At 40.8% G+C, this 16794-nt stretch overlaps 2 protein-coding genes across 2 annotated transcripts; one reads left to right on the top strand and one right to left on the bottom strand.

Annotated features, from left to right (window-relative positions):
* Positions 1–918: 918 nt before the first annotated feature.
* On the bottom strand, positions 919–1302 carry LOC104234672 (transcription factor PAR1). Its single transcript, XM_009788275.2, has one exon. The coding sequence runs from the start codon at positions 1300–1302 to the stop codon at positions 919–921; it is 384 nt and encodes a 127-aa protein (XP_009786577.1).
* A 10833-nt stretch (positions 1303–12135) lies between these two features.
* Positions 12136–12909, top strand: LOC138873099 (uncharacterized). The gene has a single exon (XM_070151536.1). The coding sequence runs from the start codon at positions 12136–12138 to the stop codon at positions 12907–12909; it is 774 nt and encodes a 257-aa protein (XP_070007637.1).
* Positions 12910–16794: the final 3885 nt, after the last annotated feature.

Genomic DNA, 16794 nt, shown 5'->3' on the forward strand with positions numbered 1-16794 from the left:
ATAATTAGAATGCCACATAAATTTCAAAGATTAAAGGACACCTGCCAATTTTTGGATCTAAAATGGCACACTTACCTTAATCTTTATCTGCTGGCTAGATGCTGTGTGCGCAGAATTGTGACTAAAACGTAGCCATAATTAGTCTTGTTTCCTTTCCTCATTTGTCGAAAATTTTGCTTGGTTTAGAAAAAGTTACCCTTAAAATCACTTCCCACAACTCACAACTTATGTTTTCCATATTTTTTTAAACTAAAACAGAAAGAGAGAGATAGAAAGACAACGAGGTTCATTTTCTTGATAAAGAGAACTGGAGATACCTCCAAATCATGTACTCAAAACCAAATTCCTATCATCACATTTCTATACTACATGATCCAAGAACATTCCTATGTATACATTTCTATACTACATGATCCAAGAACATTCCTATGTATCTGCATTTATCAATAAAATGTCTCCAAGAATCCAGCCAATTCATACATATTCCTATTAGATATCCATCCAAAGTGTAACACTTAGGCATGAACAAATATTATGAAGTTAAATTAAAATTAAATTAATTAATCCCTATCTGAAATCCCTAAGATCCAAATAAAAGAACAAAGAACCAAACAATTGAGTAAAGGTGCGAGTTTAATTTTCACCAACCCTTGTCCTTAGCTAGGTCTCTAGGCAATACAATAAACAAAAATAAAAAAAGAAGCTAACTTGGTTGGACAACGAAGATGTACCAATACCAAGCATGAGAAGAAAACCGTCACTAATGCTTGAATTAGGTTAGGCCATTTACGCCACCCTTTGGAGTTAACCTTTTCTTGGACCTTACATGAAGGCAAATATCTTGTGGACCGATCGAACTGTCCCTCTTTTACCAAGCATGAGAAGAAAGAAAAAAGAAAAGAAAAAAAAGGTTTAACATCAACCTCCAAGCTTCATCCTTTCCTTCTCAGAGCCTTCAACAAAGCTAGCAAGAACTTTGAGTGTTTTGATTTGACATTGCAATGCCAAAATATAACCAGCAGTTTCTTCGAAGAGCATATCAACACCAAGTGATTCTCCTCCTGGTACTATTTTTTGTAATGCCATGATTTTCTCCTCCACCTCAGCCTTGTCATCATCTTCTTCTTGATTATTCCCTGCATTATCAGTATTGCAATTACTACTACTTTCTTTTAACACCTTCTTCACATTATTTCTCATCCTCTTTTGCCTCTTGGAGTTTTTTTGAGTCATTTTCTGATCTTTTCTTGATAATGTGGCTACTGTTGTTGTTGTCTCTTCACTGTTACAACTGCTCTCCATGAATTTGCAAGAAAAGAAATATGGGATTGTTCCCTTTTTTGGGTTTGGTTTTTTGAGGTGTTGGGGTGGGGGGGTGGAGGATTGTGAAGAGAGGAGAAGAAGAGGGATGCTTATAGGGGGAGGGTGGAGGGTGGTGACTGTTAAATTATTGTTATGAGTTCTAGAAATGTTAATTGCCAACGAAGCTGGGCCTACCTTATTTTATTGGGCTTTTAGTTTTTTGAAGCCCCTGATGGATATTGATTTGTCACGGCGAGAAATTTCACGCGCCTACGCTATGGAAACCGATGGCTATATTTGTAGCTATTTACCTTAACGTATGGTGACATTAACATTGTATGTCATTTAATTTTTTAAGTAAACTAAGATTAAGTATGTTTGGTCTAAATTTGTCTGCACATAGTATAAAATATCAAATGTATCCTTGTATTAAACAAACTTCCTTCTATCAAGTATGGCTTACAACAACACACGGCAATGGTAAATTGCAATGTAAAACTTAACAAATATTAGTCTTTTCTAAACGCAAAAATAAAAGAGTTTCAAACAAGTGGAGTGAGTGAGTACAAAAATACACATATCAAATTGAATTGTACTTAATATTTTTGTACCAGAATAGTCAAGTCTATATAATTTTAACTTTAAAATAAATCATAAAACGCCTTTTTTGACTTAAATTATACTTTTAATTAACGTTGAGTAATACCAATATCATGTATATAAAAGTACTAAATCAAATCTTAAAACAATTGGCAGCGATATGTTTCTATTCGATTCTTTTGAAAATATCAAGCTCTAATTGTTCAGATTCAATTTTTTTTTTTTTTGAAATGATTCTCATAAGTTGAATTGATTTTATACGAAAAATAAAGAGAAAGAAATCGGATGTTACATAAATCTAACACGTTATCCTAGCAAGTGAAGGTCACGGCCGTGCAGCCGGAGAGTAGGAACGGAAAGAGGCAACTGGATCGGGTGCGGGAGGCTAGAGGGAAAACAGGATAGAGACGCAGGTGTGAGGGGGGTCCACAATGAAAAAACAGAGGAAAAGCACATGTGATCACATGAATTTCTCGAACCAAACACCACCCCCATGTGCAACCCTCCTCTTTCTTCCCTTACATTAATCTCTCTACTAAGGTTGTATCCAATAATCATGTTTCCACGTGTCCTCTTTTTTTATGGACCCTACCTTGAGCCCCACAACAATTCTTTTTTCTATTTTTTAACTAATGACGTGGCTTGCAAATTTGGAGAGTAGCTATGAATTGGTGTTTCCAGGAAGGAGACATGAGTCGGCGGTTTGGAGAGTCAAATATTTTAGAGAATAATTTAATGAGATAGTATGTTGATTTGTGGGGGAGGGGACTAGGAGGGGTAATTTATAAATTTTGAATCAATTTCTTTTTGGCTTAATTCATTTGGGCTTATATACATTAAGTGAATTTATTAATATAAATATATTATTTGAGTTAAAATTATTAATTTTTTTGTATCTATCACTGTCACCATCACCACTAATAACAATAATAATATAATTTTATAAAAGAAGTTTGGGGCCTCACCTCTATTTTGTAAAGATAGAATTATTTTAATAGATATTCGGCTCGAGAAAATTTAGTCACAACAATATTAAAAAAGAATACGATGGCGGGTGGGTTTTACTAGTTTGTAGGGGAATTGGGACTTCTTGTGATCAGAGCTACCAAATTTGTTGTTACATTTGTAGTATAGTGTACGTTGGGAAGTACAAATTTTCTTGGATCACTTACATAAGTTTTCAACGTGATCCAACTCCAACTCACACACTTAGCTAGGTTGATTCCCTATATCCCACTTTTGATTATTTTTCTCTTTTTAATATTCTAGTTTTGTACTGTGAATCTGAAATCATGTGACTACTAGATTTCTTGTATCAACGTAAAATCCAGTTTTTTTTATCTTATATTACTAGGCACAAATGCACATTTCAATTTCACTAGCTAACTTGCAGATATAATCTAACCTTTTTAGACATTTCACTTTTCTTTTGTGTGGTTGGACTTGGACAGGAAAATACAAGAGGAAGAGCTTTTGATGGTGTATTTGAATTCTTTATTGAACGATGAAAGATAGATTTTCATAGCAAAAAGGACACAATTACAGCCTAAAGCTATTACTATAGAAAATTTCTTACAGAGACATTGCCTAGTGACAACAAAATTAGCTCTATGTGATTTATAAGTCACGGGTTCGAGCCGTTGAAGCAATCACTAATGTTTGCACTAGAGTAGGCTGTCTACGTACATCACAGCCCTTGGGAACGGTCCTTTTCCAAACCTGCATTAACACAAAATGCTTTGTACACCGGACTGCCCTAGACATATCGAGTAATAATACAATCATCATCCCCATGTCGCAAATAGTTTAGTCAATGTCAATTGGCAACATATCACAACCAAGAAGAATGAGTAGCTGAACAAAAATTACCTCCAAAGGAGGATAACAAGCAATATACAGCTGTAGAGGCCACTTTGTTATGTCGAGGAAGAGGCAAACCCGAAAATAAAGAAGATAAAGAACACTAAATTTTAACGTGGAAAACCTTTCAAGTCGAATGTAAAACCACGAGATCACAAAGATCTAAAAAGCTCCACTATAACAATAAAAGAGTTACAAAAGTTCTCCAAATTGGGTACATAACAAGTGTCAAACATGGAGCAACAATAGCAACAAGAGCAACAACTAATCAATTGAAGAAAGAGAAAAATCCATAAAAATGAAGCTGCTGTCCGAGGCTAGAAATCAGATGCTGCGAGCTTTCAAATCCGATCTCCACCGTTCAAATCAAACAAAGATGTTACGAACACTCAGTCAAACTTTTAGCCCGATCCAACGGTTAACGAATCGAAAAATGCAATTTGAAGTTGGCTGGTCGGAATAAAAAGCTGTAGTAACACAAGTACTTTTGTTCTCTCTTCTCTCTTGATGAAAGCTCTCTCAAAAACCACTCTTATATGCTTAAGTCTTTCAAAGACTTATACCAATGAGTATAGAATAATTCTCCAAGGTTGTCCTATTTATAGATCATGAGTGGTGCTTTCTCTTAAAGCCAAAACCCACTCAAAATAAGAATCACAGAATCCAATTCCGAATAGGAATGGAAACCAAAAGAGAATAGGATTAGGCCATTGGTACTTTGGCTGGACAACATAGGCATATGCCTAACAAACTCCCCGTCCAGCCAAGGGGCCAAATATGTCTTCAAGTAGAGGAACTATTGACAGGTTCATGCCTGCCAATTTTCTGCAAAACACATACTTATCTGCAAGCTTAACTACGAAGTCCTCAGGCTGCTCCATATAAATCTCCTCATCTAAATCTCCATGAAGAAAAGTAGTCTTGACATCCATCTGCTCAACCTCTAAATCTAGACTTGCGGCTAAGCCTAGAACTATACGAATAGAAGACATCTTCACAACAGGGGAGAAAATTTTATCAAAGTCAACTCCCTTCGTCTAGACAAAACCTTTAACAACTAACCTCGCCTTGTATCTAGGAGCAGAGGTATGGTTATCTTGCTTTATTCTAAATATGCATTTGTTAGATAAAGCTCTCTTACCATTCGGTAATTTTACTAACTCATATGTGCCATTCTCATGGAGTGACTTCATCTCATCTTCCATGGCTTCGATCCACTGATCTTTGTGAGTATCTTGCATGGATTCATCATAATTCTCAGGTTCTCCTATGTCAGTCAAAAGTATATACTCATCAGGAGAATAACGCATTGATTTTTGCTTCTCCCTTGTAGATCTTCTAAGAGAGCTTTCAGGAGAATTCGAAGTAGTTACTTGTGCGGAATTGGTTGCTGATCAACCACAACTTCATCAACTAGAGCATCCATAAAATCTACACTATGATGATCATTTTGATCTTGATCACTATCTCCATCATTGTCTTGGATTTCTTTATGTGCAATATGTGCCTTAGCAATTGAAACTGGATCAATATCAACTAAGCTCTCATTACTCTGAGAATCTATCTTCTCAGCTTCGTCAATATCTTCAATAGTTTGGTCTTTAATGAATATTGCATCACGACTTCTAATAAGTTTATTGTCAACTGGATCATAAAAATGATACCCAAACTCATCTTGACCATAACCGATAAAGATGCACTGCTTAGTTTTGATATCTAGTTTCGATCTCTCATCTTTAGGAACACTCACACAAGCTTTACACCCAAAACCTATCAGGTGATCATAAGAAACATCTTTGGAAAACCAAACTCTCTCTGGGACATCACCATCCAAAGCAACAACAAGGCACAAATTGATAACATAGGCAAGAGAGTTAAGTGCTTCCGCCCAAAATGTATTTGGGAGCTTAGCCTCTGAAAGTAAGCATCTAACTCTCTCAACTAGAGTTCTATTCATCCTCTCTGCCAAACCATTCAATTGAGGCACCTTGGGCGGAGTTAACTGATGACGAATTCCTTGTTCCTTGCAATAGTTTTCAAAGGGAGCACAATATTCACCACCATTGTCAGTGCGAGTACTTTAATTTCTTCCCCGTCTGTCTCTCAGCTAAGGGCTGAAATTCCTTAAACACGTCAAGTGCTTGATCTTTAGATTTCAAAGGATACACTTGGAGCTTACGAGAATGATCATCAATGAAGGTCATAAAGTAAAGTGCACCACCTTTTGACTTTACTTTAAAAGGACCACACAAATCAGAGTGTACTAGCTCCAATAAATCGGGCTTTCTTGAGGGAGGATGGCTATGAAAGGAAATCCTTTTCTGTTTGACAGCTAAACAATGGATACACCTTTTCAGCTTTGCTTGTTTCAATCCAGAAAGCAAACTTTTTTTAGCCAAACACGTAATTCCCCTATCGCTCATATGACTCAATCTTTTATGCCACAATTCTGATAAAGTATCACTTTCCACCAGATTTATTGAGTCATTAAGAATAGAGCCCTGTGTCACATATAAATAACCAAACTTGACTCCGCGAGCTACTACTAACGAGCCCTTAGTGAGCTTCCATTGGCCATTAAAGAGGGCATTATGGTAACTTTCATCATCTAATCTTCCCGCGGAGATTAAATTGAAAGGAGAGTCTAGAGCATGCTTGACAACTTGAAGAACTAACATTGAATCGTTATTAGTTTTCAAACAAACTGTGCCAACACCAAACACCTTAACTTCACTGGCATTGCGTATCTTTAACACTTCAAAATCAACAGGAGTATAAGATGAGAAAAAATCTTTTCTTGGTATGACATATGAGGTAGCTCCAGAATCTACTATCCAGCTCGTCTCATGGGATACTTTTCATCGTAAGCAAAAAGAAGGTCGTCTCGAACAGTAACAACAATATTTTTCTCGTTATTTTCAACTTTCTTTCCTTCTCTAATATCTTGCAACCACTTGTGGCAAACCCTTTTGATGTGTCCTTTCCCCCGGTCTTCTGTAACCAAGATATCTGCTTGTTAGGACGAAGCCTGAGATTTTCTCCTCACTTCCTCGTTCAACACACCACTCTTGGCATATTCCATGGTCACCTTACCCCCAGGAGCTGAATTTGTCAAAGAAACACGGAGAGTTTCCCAAGAGTCAGACAGAGTATTAAGAAGCCAAAGTTCTTGTATCTCATCATCGAAATTAACTCCCATTCTAGACAACTGATCAAGCACGTCCTGGAAATCATTTATGTAATCAAGTATAGGGTTGTCTTCCTTGTATTTAAAGGTCATCAATTGCTTTAGCAGGAACAACTTGTTGTTCCCAATTTTTGAAGCATAAAGAGTCTCCAGCTTTTTCCACAATGATCTCGCATGTGTCTCGTTCACAATATGGTTGCGAACATTATCTTCAATCCATTAGCGTATATATCCACATACTTGTTGATGCTCGAAATCATAATCTTCATCAGATACACTATCGGGTTTATGAGCTGCAAAAGCAGATAGATGCATCTTCTTCACGAACAACAAATCTTTCATTTTGCTTCTCCAAACATTATAATTTATCCCATTTAAACATACCATCTTGCTCATATTCGCCTCCATTCCATAACAACCCGGATAAATAACCAAGGCTCTGATACCACTTGTTATGATCGAAAAAATCAGGTGTCATGCGGAAGCTAGCAAAGCAAAACTTCAACGATGATAAATCAGATAACAAACGAGAAATATACCAAAGGAGACATAAACATTTAACGTGGTTCGGTCAACTAACCTACGTCCACGGCGGAGATGAGCAATCTACTATATAAAAAGAGAGTACAAAATATCAAGAGAACAACCTCACGAAGAGGCGAACACAAGCGATACACTAGCACTTGTCCTGTAAAGTTCTCCCCCTAAACAAGACTCTCAAGCCCCATATGGCTACATTGTGGATGCTACTGAATGAGAAGGACATATCTTCAATTTATAGAACTCCAAACATTTTCCTACAAGAAAAGGGACTAGCCAGATATGAGAGATTTGTAATTTCCTTCTACAAGAAGAAAAACCCAATTAAGGTAAACATGTTGCTCTTTCCTTCAACAAATAGGAAAACTAAATATGGTAAGAAAATTATGGAAAACACCTAACAATTCTCCCCATTGGCCTGAATTTTCTGACAAAATAAACTTGATTCACCTTCTTCACATAGCCTTCAACTGGTCGCATCTTCAAATCTCCACCACAAAGTTTATCTCAACGTGCGTAGCACTCCGGTCAAATTTTTCAGACAAAAATTATGATTACCGTCAAATAGGTTGCGGCTAGAACTGAATCCGCCAAGATGAACCTATCTTGAACCTCGCTCTGAAGCTGGCTCTGATACCACCGTAGAGGAGGATAACAAGCAATATACAGCTGTAGAGGCCACTTAAGGTGACCAACCAAGATAAGGCCATCTGCAGTACGAGCTAGTATATCAAGACAGAACATTCACAATAAATAGAAGTATAGAACCTAGAGAAAGAGTCCAAGATATCAGTAAAAATTATTATTTGTTTACATCAAATCAATGAATATAAGATATACTTTATTTATACACTTCTTAACATTTAGTTGTGGTTATTAACTGATATGCATTTTCACTTTAATTTGTTGACCCTTAAAATTAATTATTTAAGTGTATGTAAATCCCTGGTGCGGATAAGTATTCTTCGCAAGATATCTTCACTACACAATGTAACTTGTGAAAATTCTATTCACTCTCGCCAAGTTTTCTTATTTACAGTACAGACACTCTTCTCTTCCTAATATTATTGAAGATGGTATACAACCCATATCCTAGTTCGTTAGTGGTTAGGTGCATCTTCTCTGTTACTTCAAATTGGAAGTTATTGAACCCACTCTGTTACTCGTTGTGTTTTGTTATATATATTTCTGCTGATGTATGCTCTTTTGTTATCATAAAAACAGTTAAAATTGAAACATTATATTCTTTTGAAGCAATTGCTTGTTACTGCACAAAAATTGATCTTCACGTAATGTAAAATATTCAAGTATTAGTTCTAACTGATTAAATCAAGTAAAGTAAGTCGAATCAAACAGCCCCTCAAGCCTCAATTCAAATAAACAATTCAAAAGATAGCATATAATACGAGGAGGAAAGAAACAACCATAGACCGTCATTGCAAATAATCTCGGGGAACATTCTTAATTTATCGTGTATTTTCCTTTTTGTCTCATGTATAAACCTCAAAGACAATGGAACATTAATTTGAAAAAAGAAAATACAAATAGGCAGCACGTTCTTATGCAACATTAATTCTATAATAATAGAACTTAAAGTAGGAAGGCATGTGACTACGTTCATTCCACCTAGTCAATCCGTAATAGAAAGCAAACCTACGTTCATGAATTGATCCTACTTAGTTCATTGATCCCAAATCTAATCCATCTGTCGCATCTTAGTCTTTATTATTAGGAAAATATAGTTAGATATTAAGACAAGGAAATTGCATTAGGACAAAGTTGCCGGACAAATTAAAGGAACAATCTAATATCAAATCCATACTGTTTGACTCAAAAGATATTGGGACCTTTTTGAATAAATTAATCAAAGAAAATGAAGGGGTAAATCTTAGCTAAGTATAATAATCTCTAGAACAAAAGGTATACAAGATGAATACAGAGAGTAATATTTCTTGACCTAATCAAGATAAGTGATCGAACAATAATGATATTAATCATTTATGTAAGCAAGTGTTACATCGAGTGTTCTTTGTTGGAAAAGCAGAAGAAAGAGAGCCCCTCGCAAGGTTGTTTTTTACGCTATATATAGAAGGGACAAAACCCCTTCTAAGCCCTAAAAGACAAATCATAGAGAATATTCGAACGAATATTCCTAATGCCCCCTAATAGACCTACACTACTGTAAAAGTCGTACAGTCTCTTGTTCACTTGTCCGTCGTCCCCTGCAGGACGTCGAGCTACGAGGATCTCGTCGCTTGTCGTATTCATCAACAGTCGTGGTCGTCTAAATTTGGACCCATACAGTTAGTCCCTCCGCTTGTCGAGGTTGCAACTTGGTGCGTCCTCGATAAGCGGACACCATTCGCTTTTATGGAAAAATTTGGTCTTATGAAGCATTACGGCTTGGCCAATAATGGGAAGTCAGCGTGCTCAACAAGACACTGGATAATGTATTTTATCGGGAAATGACGCCATCCCCACGTGCGTCATCATTATGCGTGTTTTTGAGACAAGGGTTGAGGGCTTGTCATTTCGATTTCGGTGCCACTCTGCAATCTTCCGCTTCGATTCTAGCGCCACCCAATCCTATAAATAGGTGGAGGGTTTGTTTTTTTTCAAAAACTCTTGGCCACTTCATTTCTGGTTATCCTTTCTTATCCCTCCCGAGTTTGTTCTAACAACTTTCTGCTTCTTCTTCCCCCATTCTTCGTTTACAACCTTCTCTACTATTTTAACACCTTTTCCATCGAATAAATGCCTAGAACACACCGTTCTCGTGAGAGAGTTTCTGAGGCCGCCCCGTTGTCCGTGGCTCTCCCCTCTGGCGGTGAGGATATGACGGTGGAGGAGGGGGACAGTTTTCCCACCGTAGAAGAGTTGCTGCCGAGACACCCCATGTCTCGAAGTGACTTCCTCAAAGATCCTCCTCCTACTCCTACCCTCATGCTTTCTGAGACGGAGAAAGTTCATATTGATGCTCTTCCGTACAAAGTATAGCATCCCCACTCATGTTGATATGGTTCCAGCGGGAAGGGACTTCGTAGAAGTCCATAGGCCTGGGTATTGTGCTTTTTATGAGTACCCCTTTGTGATCGGTCATTCTTTGCCCCTCCTTCCGTTAGCGGAAGAGTTCTGTAGATTCTATCAAATTTGTCCGGCGCAACTTTCACCATACACGCTTAAGATACTTCTGTTATTGATGAAGTAAGCGGAGTTGGCGGGGTGCGAGGTTACCGTCCACCACCTCTTGCACCTGTTCTCGCCCAGCTTTCATAAGGGCACTATGGTGCATTTGAGGCACCGTGGAACAAAAGGGCTGGTGGTTGGGACCGACGATTGAGAAAGTTGCAAGTTTTGGCCTAAGTATTTCTTTGTCAAAACCGAACACATTGTTTCTGACCCCACTAGGTTCCTGGAGCGGTGGAATGAGAATCGTATGTGTCGCCACTTGTTTTACTCTTTCTTTTCCTCTTCATTCATTATAGGGTTTGTTTGCTTCTTGTTTGCAGCTATGGGGCGTCCACCCCGCCCTATTGTGTGTATAAGGGATTGGGTGGCCCGTCTGTTGCTCCATGCAGCGGAGATCCGAGATTGGCCCGCCTTCTTGAAATGTTATGGATCGAAAGTTCCATTTAGTAAATGTCTTCCCCTACATCACTTCGTTGGTTATATACCATTATCTATTAATACGACTCTTCGTGATGACAGGTCGAGGAGCTTCTAGGCGGAGGGCCCCAGTCCCTGCATTCTGACAGGCTGTCACTGCTGTAGAAATGCAATTTACTTTGACTGAATCCGTTCGAGGGGGTCGTACTCAGCCGATTCAAATGGAAGCTCCCTCTCGAGATATGGTCGTGAGGGAAGAGGCCTATTCCACATCGACCTCTCACCTTTTGGATAAATCCTCTAACGGGGATGAGGCGCTACAGAGAAAAAGGAGGAGAGTGGAGCTTGGGAAATATGTGGTCGTGGACATTGGTAGAAGGAGGGTGGGTGCGTCATAGACGGCACCTGTGCCTACATTTATGGTCGATGCCATCTTAGCAGGAAGGTCTCCCCAAACGGAAGGGGTTTACCCAGGAGACGGCTCCGTACACTCCACTGAGGGTGGCAAATCATCCAACGTTAGAGGGGGCCTGCGCATCGAGGGCGAAGGCTCAGGTTCAGATGTCGACCCGAAAGACGTTCGTGAGTTTTTAGAGTGCCATACTCATGTGGAGGTCAGACTGGAAGGTTTTGATAGGCATATAGTTGTCCTAGGGGACTACAACTTGTTGTCGAACTGTGAGCGGGTGGCGTCTGCTTTAGACCTTTTTATGTGTTGCCCCCGAGAGCGAGGTGCTTAGAGCGATGAGTGACACAGAGTTGTCTCGGAATGTTGCCGGCATGGCCTTCCTGGTATATGTCTTTCTTTTCCTTTTCGTCGTTAGGTTTGCGTTATTATTATCGACTTGTCTTTTTATTTTAACTTCTTTCTTGTTGTGCCACACCCTTATCATAGAGATCGAGCGCGAGCACCGGGAAAGGAAAAGGACGGCCATCTAGATGTCTTCCAAATATCAAAAATATTGCACTAAGTATCGTGCGATGGCCGACATATATAATCAGGACCCTAATTTTCAACTATTCCGTGAGGGCTTAAATAGATGGAGGATCAACTGGCGCTCAAGGTCGAGGAGCTGAGGGAGCGAGATGAGGACCTTATGAAGGCCATCGCCCGCAACAGTGAACTTGAGGCATCCCTTAAGGTGAAGGAAGATGAGCTCGAGTTAAGTAGAGGGGTGATGGCCGAGAATGCTGACTTGCAAGCAAAGGTGGCCACTTTGACTGCTGAATTAGGTACGAAGGCAGCGGAGATTGATGGGCTTAAGGGCGAGCTAAGTGTTAGTACCGGTAAGCTGGCAACTGTTGTTTCTGAAACGGCAGCCTTGGAAAATACCCTCTGTGTCTGTAGGTCGGAGCTGACCAAGGAGAAAAAGGCATCCGAGCTTAAGGTAGCGGGACTTGAGGGGTGTTTTAAGGAGTTGGAGGCGGAGCTATCCGCATTGAACGGACAAGTGGCGTTGTTGAGAACAGAGGACGCGAGTCGACGCTCGCAACCTTCTACGTCTCGTGCCTCGGCCGACCCTGTCGTGCCTCGTCGTTTATACGAGTTGTGGGTTCATGCTGAGGCCCGGCTCGATGTGTACAAGGCTCTTCATGCTGAGGCCCGGCTCGATGTGTACAAGGCTCTTCATGCTGACAGGAGGGCATCTGAAGTAGAACTTCAGGGTGTGCGTGCAGAAGCTCGTGAAGCTCGTGAGGCATGCGGATACAACCCTCTTACGCCTGACGGGGATGATATCAACTCTGATGATGCGAATTGTCTTACCTATGACTCTTGGTATGAAGATGTGTATCCTACCGGGGATGATGTGTAATTTTTGGTTTGTATTTACTTTTTGCTTCAGGATTTTTGTAAGGGCATGCTTGAGCCCGTTGTAAAGATAGGTTTTAGTAATATTTTGCTGTAATGAAGAAATCATTTTTTCGATTTGGTGATGATCTTTGTAATATTTATGATATCTTGGGTACTCGTCGAATTGTTAAGCCGATTTTACTTCGGGTGAGGTCGGGCCCTTTTCTTTTGGTGATGGCCATAGCCTTTGGGATGTTACTCTCGAGCTGGCGTCGAGGTAGTATCCCATCGTAGTTCGAGGGAAGTCGAACTCATGCTTTCGTCAATGGCCTTAGCCATTGGGATGTTACCTTCGAACTGGCATCGAAGTAAGATCTCGTCGTAGTTCGAGTGAATTTGAACTCGTTTTTCATCGATGGCCTTGGACATTGGGATGTTACCTTCGAACTGGCGTCGAAGTAGGATCCTGTCGTAGTTCGAGTGAGGTCGAACTCATATTTTCGTCGATGGCCTTAGCCATTGGGATGTTACCTTCGAACTGGCATCGAAGTAAGATCCCATCGTAGTTCGAGTGAGGTCAAACTCATATTTTCGTCGATGGCCTTGGCCATTGGGATGTTACCTTCGAACTGGCGCCGAAGTAGGATCTCATCGTAATTCGAGTGAAGTCGAACTCATTTTTCGTCGATGGCCATTGGGATGTTACCTTCGAACTGGCATCGAAGTAGGATCTTGTCGTAGTTCGAGTGAGGTCGAACTTGTTTTTTGTCGATGGCCTTGGCCATTGGGATGTTGCCTTCGGACTGGCGTCGAAGTAGGATCACGTCGTAGTTCTAGTGAGGTCGAACTCATATTTCCATCGATGGCCTTGGCCATTGGGATGTTACCTTCGAACTGGCATCGAAGTAGGATCCTGTCATAGTTCGAGTGAGGTCGAACTCATATTTTCGTCGATGGCCTTGGCCATTAGGATGTTACCTTCGAGCTGGCATCGAAGTAGGATCCCTTCGTAGTTCGAGTAAGGTCAAACTCATATTTCCGTCGATGGCCTTGGCCACTGGGAAGTTACCTTTGAACTGGCGTCGAAGTAGGATCCCGTCGTAGTTCGAGTGAAGTCAAACTCATTTTTCGTCGATGTCCTTAGCCATTGGGATGTTACCTTCGAACTGGCGTCGAAGTAGGATCCCGTCGTAGTTCGAGTGAGGTCGAACTCGTTTTTCATCGATGTTCTTGGCCATTGGGATTTTTGTTCATACATTGGAGATTTTATGTTCCTGTAGGAAATACATGTTGACTTTGTACATACAATGGAGATTTGATTATATTCCTGTAGGAAATACATGTTGACTTTGTATATTCAATGGAGATTTGGCTATCTATATCCAATCCCTTCATTACTCGGCCTGGAGATCACATCGATGGGCAGGGTAATGAACAATACTTTGGACCTCGAGACGTCCCCCTTACCTCCTCATTAAAAACCTCACCGAGAAAACCCGATTGGACAAAACCCGGATGAGGTAAAAAGAGTACGACTCAGGTGGCACCTCCTTTCAGAAGTGGAAGTATTTAAGATGGGGGACATTCCAATTGTTTTGGAGTAGTTTTCCTTCCATTATATCTAACTGGAATGCTCATTTGTTTGCTGTCGCCGTGATTTTGTATGGCCTGTCCCAGTTTGTTCCCAGTTTTCCTTCATTAGGGTCTTTTGCTACTTGTGTTTTAGCTTTGAGGACGTAGTCTCCGACCTTGAGCGGTCGTACTTTGGCCTTCTTGTTATAGTACCTTTCTGCTTGTTGCTTTTGGGCTACCATTCTTACGTGGGCCATATCTCTTCGTTCTTCGACTTCATCCAGATCTTGTAGCCTATTTTCGTCGTTGCTTGGTCCACTTTCGTTGGAATAACTCAAGCTAGGTTCTCCGACTTCGATGAGTATAACTGCGTCAGTCCCCTAGACTAGTGAATATGGCGTCTCGCGTGTGCTTGTTTTTGGCGTAGTGCGGTATGCCCATAGTACTTCTGGCAGCAGTTCAGGCCAAAGCTCTTTGGCGTCCTCGAGCTTCTTTTTCAATATATTCAGTATCATTTTATTGGAGGATTCGGATTGGCCGTTGCCGGCGGGATGGTATGGTGTGGAGAGTATTTGCTTGATGTGCCATTTTTCGAAAAACTCAATCATTTTCTTTCCGACGAACTAAGGTCCGTTGTCACAGCTGATTTCTTTGGGAATACCGAAGCAGCATATTATATTTTTCTATATGAACGCGATAACTTCTTGCTCTCGTATTTGAGTGTATGCACCTGCTTCCACCCATTTAGAAAAATAGTCAGTTAAAACCAAAAGGAAGCGTACCTTACCTCGTCCTGCCGGGAGGGGTACGACAATATCCATCCCCCACTTTATGAATGGCCATGGCGAAGTGATGGAATGCAGGAGTTCTCCTGCTTGGTGTATCATAGAGGCATACTTCTGACATTGTTCACATTTCCTGACATAATCCGCAGCTTCTTTTTTCAAGGTAGGCCAATAGCATCCGGCGCGGATGACGCATCTGACGAGGGAACGGTTTCCCGTATGGGCACCGCAGTGCCCCTCATGTACTTTTTCTATTATTCGCATTGTTTGATTTGGCCCAAGACATTTGGCTAGGGGGCCGCCGAACGTTCTCTTGTAAAGATCACAGTTTACGAGGTTGTATCTGGTTGCCTGTATTCGAAGTTTTTTGGCTTCTTTTTTATCTTGTGGGAGCTTTCCATCCTGCAAATATGTTACAATACTGTTGCGCCAGACCCAAGTTAAGTTCATAGAATGTACCTCGACCTCGTCTATTGAGGAATGGAGAATAGTGACCACGTTTTCCTTGTTGATATTTCTGGTGGCTACTGCTAGCTTGGCGAGACCATCCGCTTCGATATTCTACACCCTGGGTAACTGGTCGAGGCGGCATTCATCGAATTCTGGCAGTAGTTTGTGATTTTCTGACTGGTACTTTGTAGTCTCTGTTCTTTGGTTTGGAAAGTCCCAGTGACTTGGTTCACCACGAGTTGAGAATCACAATGGAGGATGAGTCGTCGAGCGCCATATTTGAGAGCTAATTTCAACCCTGCAATCACAGCTTCATACTCAACCTTGTTATTAGTCATCTCGGGGCATCGTATGGACTGGTGAATTACTTCACCCGTAGGAACCTCGAGGACGAGTCCCAATCCTGATCCCGATGCATTAGATGCGCCGTCGGTGTAGAGGACCTAGAGGTTGAAAGGTGCGGAAGCGCGGAGCGCCTCCTACTCTACTTCAGGCAATACTTCCGTGCTGAAATCAGCGAGCACCTTCGACTTTATAGTAGTTCGCGATTGGTATGTTATATCGTGCTCGCTTAATTCTGTGTCCCACTTGTCCAACCTACCCGATAGTTTGGGTTTGTGTAGGATGCCCCTAAGGAGGAAGGTTGTCACCACCTTTATGGGGTGACATTGAAAATATGGTCTAAGCTTTCGTGAAGCTACGACTAATGCCAGAGCTAGTTTCTCAAGGTGAGGGTACCTTGTTTCTGCATCAATTAAGGTTTTGCTAATATAGTAAATCGGAGATTGCGTACCTTTGTTTTCGTGGACCAAAACTGCACTTACCGCGACTTCGGAGACTGCTAGGTATACCAGGAGGCATTCGCCTAGGTCTGCCTTGACGAGTAGTGGCGGCGAGGACAGATACGCTTTCAGTTTTCTCAAGGCAATGACTGATCGCGACCTACTCCGCAATACTAATTAAGTAGCGAGAGAGGGTCGGAGCAGCTTTTACCCGATTTTGGGTCGGGATCGGTTTCCACAGAGAGCTAGAATTTGGAATCGAGTATCTATCTAGTTTAGGATTGCGTATGTGTTCCAAATTACACTTCTAATCATTTT

Source organism: Nicotiana sylvestris, chromosome 7, assembly GCF_000393655.2.
Source record: "Nicotiana sylvestris chromosome 7, ASM39365v2, whole genome shotgun sequence".
Taxonomy (NCBI): Eukaryota; Viridiplantae; Streptophyta; class Magnoliopsida; order Solanales; family Solanaceae; genus Nicotiana; species Nicotiana sylvestris.